The following is an 8774-nucleotide window of genomic DNA, read 5'->3' on the forward strand; positions in this document are numbered from 1 at the left end:
AGATTTATCTAAATTCGAATGTATCTATACTAAAGAGTGTTTAGATACATTTAAATTTAGATAAACTTTCGACATATTTTTATAGACAGAGGAAATTGATTGTCAAACTTACATGTTAATGTCTTGTAATAAAAGCACGTGATTTTTTTTGTCGAAACATACTCCCATTTAAGTTTTTATAGGCAAGGAGTAATCATTTTGATAAACTTTCGACATATTTTTGTAGGCAAGGAGTAATCATTTTTCTGATAAGAAGTCGCCCATTTAAGTTTATGCTTGTCCCGAGATAAAAGTATTGCGCTGATTTCAACTTACATGTTTTTTTTTTGTGAACAGGTAAGGCCTCGAAGGGCCTGGAGCTTCCATTACGGCGGTGGGTAAAGTTTTACAAGAAGGACACTGAAAGAAAGAGAAATTACAACGAGGTCCTTTACGAATCCAGTCTTCACCCTAAAAAAAGATTGCAGAAACGCAATCGGGTCCAAGCGCTTCGCCGGCGACGAGCAGCCTCCGACCACGACCGCCTCGACCCAAGCCGGGGACAAAACCACTTGGCTGGGCAGGGGCTTGATGGACATGGCAAGGCTGAAGGTATTCCTCTCGCAGAGGAAGAAGACACTCTGGCAGGCTTGGCTGCCGAGCGAGGCGGGGTCTGCCTCCTGACCAAAGATAGCGTCGGCAAGCTGAGGCCGTCGCTTGGGAACCGCCCAGGGGAGACGAAGCTCCAGAAGCTCCCCGGAACAGCGTTGAATCACCATCGGTTTGATGTGTTCCTCATCCTCTTCCTCGCCACCATGGCAGGCCAAGAGGAGGAAGAGCAGCAAGAAGCCACCAGTGCAGTGCTGCGGAAGGCTTCTTCTTGATCTGCATAGCACCAGCAAGGACGCCTCCTCCTCCTCGCCACCCCGTCCGGCCAGAAGGAGACACACCTCGATAGATGCAGAGCTCAAGAAGAAAGCAGAGCAGCGCTTATTAACTTCCCCGCCCAGGATGCTCTGAGAAGTGACCTCCCACCAGAGGAGCTCACCGGAGAGCAAACTAGACCACCACCTGATGCCGCGCAGGAGCACTAGAGGGAAGGGAACCTCCAGGTGACGAACTTGAAGATGCCGATAGCTGCTATCTCCTCTTCCCTCGCCACCACGACAGGCCGAAGAAGAAGCAAGCAGCCATCTGCTGCTGTGGCACCTGGGCAAGGCCTTATTCAAGGCATGGCCGGCACAAGTCCACCCCACCACCGCCCTATGGACAGCACCGGAGTAGAGCAACCACCCGGCAAAACGCCACCTATGCGGCACAAGGCCAGACCCTACATCTACTATGTACATGAAAAACTCCGGCGCCGCTCCTCCGCTTCCCTCGACCGGCCTCGCCGACGAGTTCGGCTTCGGATTGGCCCGGCGAGGTAGAGAGTCCTCTCATGTACTGTAGCAGGAGAGAGAGGGGAAAGGATACTTACATGTAAAATGTCTACGAAATTTACACATTTAGCAATGGCAACAGACTTCACAAATGCTGCTCCCAGCCCTTGAACCCTAAACAGCGTCATAGGGTCTTCTCCTCGTCCCAGTTCGACTCCCGTCGCCCCGTTCTGCTTGCTGTCCCACTGCGAGTTTCCCCAATGCTGTCCGCGGCCCGCCGCCGCCTCTTCCCTCTCCCTGTCCGCTACATCGCTGCGGCCTTCTCCACCGCCACCGCTTCCGCCGCTGCCGACCCCACGGTACTCTACCTGGAATCGACCTGCGCCCTCTCCCCCGCCGCCGCCGCCCGCGCCGCGGACTCCATCCGCCTCGTCTCCCCGGATTCCACCGCGCAGGCCGACGCCGTCCTCGATCTCCTCCGCCGGTACGGTTTCTCGGACACCGACATCTCCGCCACCGTCCGCAAGTTCCCCATCATGCTCGTCTCCAACCCCACCAAGACAATCCAGCCCAAGCTCGACTTTTTCGCCTCCGTCGGCATCAGCGCGCCGCTCCTCCCCAAGCTCGTCTCCCTCAGCCCCGTCGTCCTCCACCGCAGTATCCAGGACCACCTGGCCCCGCTCTTTGAGTCTCTCCGCGAAATCCTCGGCTCCAATGCCCGCGTCGTGGCCGCGCTGCGCAAGATGCCGTTCGTTGTCCGCTGCTGCCCCAAGAATACTCTCAACCTCGTGCTTTCCGCGCTACGGGACGTCCACGGAGTGCCCCCGGGGGACGTTTCCAGGCTCATCGCCCTCCAGCCAGGCGTCATCTTGCAACGCCCCGACCGCTTGGCAGAGATCGTCCAGGCCGTCAAGAACTTTGGCATGGAACCCGGTGACCCCAATTTCGTCCACATGTTTGTCATCCTTTCCAAGATGAAGACCCCCACACTGGAGACCAAGATTGCAGTCTACCAGAGCCTCGGTTTCAACAAGGACATTGTTACATTAATGATGCGGCGGTACCCACCCGCCATGGCGATTTCGGGGGAGAAGATAAAGGAAAGCATCGGATACTTGGTCGGGAAGGCGGGGTTGAGCCTGGAAGATATCGCGAGGTATCCCAAGATACTAGTGCGGAGCCTCGAGAGCCATTCCAGGAGGTGTGCGGTGCTCGCCCTGCTGAGGAAGGAAGGGAAGCCACAGGGGAATCATCAGGTTCCTGTGGTGCTCGGGGCCACCATGGTACGCTTCTTGAAGGTGTATGTGCAACCGCACGAGATCGAGATCCCTGATGTTGTCAGGGCCTTCAACGGCGAGATCCCTTTCGAGGGCTTCGGTGTGTTGCAGCAGCCACAGCAACTGGGGAAGACGAGCCTGTGATGTCATCGGCCAACATTAGTCTTGGTAGGGTTTGCCTAGGAAGTTTTCTGAAGATTGTGTTGCTTGGCTAATGTTTGTTCTTGGTAGGATTTTCTTGGGAAGATTGTGTTGCTCATGCAACGAGACTGCCAAGAAGTATGGTTATGCAAGGTCAGATTTTGAGCTACTGCATTGATTGTTATAAATTACTGCCAATCAAGAATTTTATGAATCTATTTCTTGTTATGGTAGTGTAAAACCATATCGAAGTGAACTGGAAGCCAACTTGTCACATATAGAACAATGATCATATGAAATTCAAATCTCACTAATCAGAATGTGCAACATGGATTGAAGAAACAGAGATTTGAATGCAGTTAGGCTATAGTGTCATACTCTTTTGTTGCCATGTTTTGCAGACTCGTGTAATTTTCTTTCTGAGTTTGATCTCCAGTAGCCAATCTGGAACAGGTGGACGAAATCAAAATAATCCCACCTTCTCAGACTAGCAAGGGCAACCCATTTGAAAAAAAGTGATAAATCTGTGTATCTCTCTCTATTCTACTGTATGCTGGAGCTGGTATCTAACAAATGCATTACGAGTACATTAAAATTAATCTGTGTATGGCCATGTTATTGAGGAAATAAAAGAAAGTGGTGCGGCATTTTTTATAACCTGGTATCTGACAAATGCTTAGAATGCTCAGCAGCACACGCCTGCCCTATACTGGAATAGTTGGTGGCTTAATCCTTTGAATGCTAGTTATGTCATCTCTTCCTAAGTGAGCTTTCAGACATTGGCAGGTTGCCCTCCCCAGTCCCCACATCTGAAATCAAAGTTAACCCAACCCCGGTGTGTTTCATAAGAATAGAATATACAAACCTGATACGAGGATTGACAGTAAATTCGTGTTCTATGCTCAAAATCATGTTACTGAGGTGGAGCAACCTACTGGTGGAATGGGAAATCTTGTCACCAGGGCGACTGCTATTGCACAATGTTGAAGCTTGTGTTGTAACTCTAGAAATGGCCGGAGGCTGGTTGCCGCAGCTCTGTGATTGTGGACGTGGACGCATGTAAATAACATGATATTGGCTTCGGGAACTGGATAAATATGTGAGTTCAACCTATTCGATTCATCTCACAATCTATTGCTGAAATTGTCTAGGGAGAAGAGAGCTGAGGTCCAATTAGCCTGGATACGAAGACAACAAACTGGTGAAGCTAGATCGTCCAAGAAGCCGAAGCCTTTTGTTGTACAATCTCATATTTCTGTGTAGTTTGTAGTTTGTGTATTGCTGATATTTCACGTGTTCCACAATCTAACACCTTTTTTTTTACCCTCTGGTGCATCCTGCATCAGGACCATATACAGTCTGAGGCTCCAAGAACTGGTTGGAACCGCCCCCCTGGGCGACAAGGGAAGTTTGCCAGCTAGCCCACGATGCCGAGGCCGGATAAACCCTTCTCTTCTCTGCACCTACATCTAATTAATCATGATGTTCTCAAAAAAAAAAATCTAATTAATCATGACTGAAACCTCGTAAACATTCTGCTAGCCTGCTTATGGAGCAGACATTGTCACTTGTCAGGTAACAGAACACACACTGAATTTCTCACGACACACTTGTATACCTGGGGACGCAGTCATCTTATGGATAGTTCAGGGACCGATCTGAACCATCCTTGCCTGTTAGAGATGGACTGGGACAGATTTTGATGCAAATAACTGAATGTTTGTCCGACTGAATCAAAGGAGATGAAGCGAGGTTCAGTCAAAACGGGCAGGGAAAATAAGGTGGATGGAAACCTTGGGATTGCTAGGCAACGGACAGGTCGCGTTTGATACATCTTGTAGATTAGAAAAGGCATGGTAGCTTGCACGAAAGGATAGGACAAACAATTAGGTGCAAATGTGCAATGCAACCAAGCCGACAAGCAAAATAAGGAAGGCTAGGGGCCCTTAGCTCGTTGGGGAAATTTGGGAGTGCTTTATGTTTATTGACTGTAAGTGAATGTTGTCAGGTTTAGGAGATGTATGATGCATGTAACGTTTTATGCAGTAGGGGTCTATTGACAACGAAACTAATCTTGGCGCCCAGAACTGTTGCTTCAGCTCTAAAATCAAGATGTGTACAACTTTCTGACGAAGGGCGTAGCTGATCAACCCTTCTGAATCTTAGGAGCATAATTTGAGAGACAATAGCTCATGCCCAGCTTAAAAGGTACAGAATGTCAATTGACGGCGACCCGGTGTTTCTCACGCAGCGTGAATTGGTACTCCTATTTGGTGTCGCCCTCCCCCTCCTTGCCTATAGATGCTTTGCAGCTTGGGTGAACACGGGCATATATGTATTGCTCCCGGTGTTATAAAATTGTACTGCGTTTTAAACATGCTTCACATTACCCTAAGACACAGTTTTAATATTCATGAATATGTTACAGAAATTCGAAACGAAAAGAGCTATGCCAGTTTTAATCACATTACCGCCAGTTTCACCGGACTTGGAACACCATACCGCAGTGGTTTCCCAACTCCTGCTCGCAGCCCTATTACTACTGTGGGCTTGTTTGATGAAAAGAAATCATATACCCTCCGATTCAACACATTTTAGTTCTAGATACATCCATATTAGAGTCAATTAATATGAACCGGAGTAGAAATTTTGTAGGATTTCTATCCTTAGAAATTTTTCCTATCTACGTTGATTGATTCGTATGGACTGAATCCTTAGTAATACATAGGATTTTTTTGGTATAGGATTGCATTGCATTATGTTTTGGAGGAAAATTTTCATCCACTCAGAGCTCAGGTTACAATTCTTTTGATTTTCCAATGAATCAAATATCACTTGAATTTTTTTTGTAGACTGTAGGATTCAACTAGCCATGACATTGTAATCCTTTAGTTTTTTTATTCTTGTGTTTTAAGAATCTTAGGAATGAAAAAAGCCCTATATCAGCTTAGGAATATTTTCCCTTTCGTTTTTGCTGATTCCTCCATTGGCATGTCAACTTGGGCCCAGCCCAACCATGACAGGTTTGAGGGAGAGCAAAGCCACATGGACACAAGGATAAGAGCATCTCCAATCGCGTCCCTCAAATGGCACCGGATCGAGCGTTTGGGGGACGTGTTTTGTTTGTGCCGCGTTTGATACGTCTCCAACGTATCGATAATTTCTTATGTTCCATGCCATATTATTGATGATACCTACATGTTTTATGCACACTTTATGTCATATTCGTGCATTTTCTGGAACTAACCTATTAACAAGATGCCGAAGAGTCGATTCTGTCGTTTTCTGCTGTTTTTGGTTTCGAAATCCTAGTAACGAAATATTCTCGGAATTGGACGAAATCAAGACCCAGGGTCCTATTTTGCCACGAAGCTTCCGGAAGACCGAAGAGGAGTCGAAGTGGGGCCACGAGGGGCCGCCACTATAGGGCGGCGCGGCCCAGGTCTTGGCCGCGCCGACCTGTAGTGTGGGGCCCTCGTGTGGCCCCCCACGTTGCCCTTCCGCCTACTTAAAGCCTCCGTCGCGAAACCCACGAGGCGAAAAACCACGATACGGAAAACCTTACCGAGACGCCGCCGCCGCCAATCCCATCTCGAGGGATTCCGGAGATCTCCTCCGGCACCCTGCCGGAGAGGGGATTCATCTCCCGGAGGACTCTACTCCGCCATGGTCGCCTCCCGGAGTGATGAGTGAGTAGTTCACCCCTGGACTATGGGTCCATAGCGAGTAGCTAGATGGTTGTCTTCTCCTCATTGTGCTTCATTGTTTGATCTTGTGAGCTGCCTAACATGATCAAGATCATCTATCCGTAATACTCTATGTTGTGTTTGTCGGGATCCGATGGATAGAGAATACCATGTTATGTTAATTATCAAGTTATTACATATGTGTTGTTTATGATCTTGCATGCTCTCCGTTATTAGTAGAGGCTCGGCCAAGTTGATGCTAGTAACTCCAAGAGGGAGTATTTATGCTCGATAGTGGGTTCATGCCCGCATTGACACCGGGGAGTGACGAAACCCCTAAGGTTGTGTTGTGCTCGTTGCCACTAGGGATAAAACATTGATGCTATGTCCGAGGATGTAGTTATTGATTACATTACGCACCATACTTAATGCAATTGTCCGTTGTTAGCAACTTAATACTGGAGGGGTTCGGACGATAACCTGAAGGTGGACTTTTTAGGCATAGATGCGGTTGGATGGCGGTCTATGTACTTTGTCGTAATGCCCAATTAAATCTCACTCGTACTTATCATGACATGTATGTGCATTGTTATGCCCTCTCTATTTGTCAATTGCCCGACCGTAATTTGTTCACCCAACATGCTTTTATCTTATGGGAGAGACACCTCTAGTGAACTGTGGACCCCGGTCCATTCTTTAATACTCGAAATACAAATCTGCTCGCAATACTTGTTTTACCTGTTTTCCCCGCAAACAATCATCTTCCACACAATACGGTTAACCCTTTGTTACAGCAAGCCGGTGAGATTGACAACCTCACTCGTTTCGTTGGGGCAAAGTACTTTGGTTGTGTTGTGCGGGTTCCACGTTGGCGCCGGAATCTCCGGTGTTGCGCCGCACTACATCCCGCCGCCATCAACCTTCAACGTGCTTCTTGACTCCTACTGGTTCGATTAAACCTTGGTTTCTAACCGAGGGAAACTTGCCGCTGTGCGCATCACACCTTCCTCTTGGGGTTCCCAACGGACGTATCAATTACACGCATCAAGCAAATTTACGGCGCCGTTGCCGGGAGATCAAGACACGCCGCAAGGGGAGTCTCCACTTCTCAATCTCTTTATTTTGTTTTTGTCTTGCTTTATTTTATTTACTACTTTGTTTGCTGCATTATATCAAAACACAAAAAAATTAGTTGCTAGCTTTACTTTATTTACTTGTCTTGCACTCTATATCAAAAACACAAAAAAATTAGTATACTTGCATTTACTTTATCTAGTTTTCTTTATTTACTACTGCTAAAATGGCTACCCCTGAAAATACTAAGTTGTGTGACTTCACTAGCACAAATAATAATGATTTCTTATGCACACCTATTGCTCCACCTGCTACTACAGTGGAATTCTTTGAAATTAAACCTGCTTTAGTAAATCTTGTTATGCGAGAGCAATTTTCTGGTGTTAGTTCTGATGATGCTGCTGCCCATCTCAATAATTTTGTTGAACTATGTGAAATGCAAAAGTATAAAGATATAGATGGTGACATTATAAAATTAAAATTGTTTCCTTTCTCATTAAGAGGAAGAGCTAAAGATTGGTTGCTATCTCTCGCCTAAGAATAGTATTGATTCCTGGACTAAATGCAAGGATGCTTTTATTGGTAGATATTATCCCCCTGCTAAAATTATATCTTTGAGGAGTAGCATAATGAATTTTAAACAATTGGATAATGAACATGTTGCTCAAGCTTGGGAAAGAATGAAATCTTTGGTTAAAAATTGCCCAACCCATGGATCGACTACTTGGATGATCATCCAAACCTTCTATGCGGGACTAAATTTTTCTTCACGGAATTTATTGGATTCAGCTATTGGAGGTACCTTTATGTCCATCACTCTTGGTGAAGCAACAAAGCTCCTTGATAATATGATGGTTAATTACTCTGAATGACACACGGAAAGAGCTCCACAAGGTAAGAAGGTAAATTCTGTTGAAGAATCCTCTTCCTTGAATGATAAGGTTGATGCTATTATTTCTATGCTTGTGAATGATAGGACTAATGTTGATCCTAATAATGTTCCGTTAGCTTCATTGGTTGCCCAAGAAGAACATGTTGATGTAAACTTCATTAAAAATAATAATTTCAACAACAATGCTTATCGGAACAATTCTAGTAATAACTATAGGCCATATCTTTATAATAATGGTAACGGTTATGCTAATTCTTATGGGAATTCTTACAACAATAATAGGAATACACCCCCTGGACTTGAGGCTATGCTTAAAGAATTTATTAGTACACAAACTGCCTTT

The 8774-nt window shown here is 46.2% G+C and overlaps 1 protein-coding gene across 3 annotated transcripts; it reads left to right on the forward strand.

The window, feature by feature from the left end:
• Nucleotides 1–1621: 1621 nt before the first annotated feature.
• On the forward strand, nucleotides 1622–4088 carry LOC124705379. Of its 3 annotated transcripts, XR_007003980.1 has the most exons (3): nucleotides 1622–2806; nucleotides 2870–2932; nucleotides 3931–4088. XR_007003980.1 is itself a non-coding variant. In XM_047237110.1 (2 exons), exon 1 carries the CDS (start codon nucleotides 1622–1624, stop codon nucleotides 2780–2782), a length of 1161 nt encoding a protein of 386 aa, XP_047093066.1. In that variant the 3' UTR covers nucleotides 2783–2806; nucleotides 2870–2997. The 3 variants fall into 3 exon arrangements, 1 of the variants encoding a protein (XP_047093066.1); XR_007003979.1 differs by having other exon boundaries at nucleotides 1622–2932; XM_047237110.1 differs by lacking the exon at nucleotides 3931–4088 and having other exon boundaries at nucleotides 2870–2997.
• The last annotated feature ends 4686 nt before the right edge of the window (nucleotides 4089–8774 follow it).

The sequence above is a fragment of the Lolium rigidum genome, chromosome 4 (genome assembly GCF_022539505.1).
Source record: "Lolium rigidum isolate FL_2022 chromosome 4, APGP_CSIRO_Lrig_0.1, whole genome shotgun sequence".
NCBI classification, from domain to species: domain Eukaryota; kingdom Viridiplantae; phylum Streptophyta; class Magnoliopsida; order Poales; family Poaceae; genus Lolium; species Lolium rigidum.

Bases quoted from the DNA above. Each gene is read 5' to 3' on its own strand.
- LOC124705379 (XM_047237110.1), top strand. From the start codon at position 1,622: ATGCTGTCCGCGGCCCGCCGCCGCCTCTTCCCTCTCCCTGTCCGCTAC.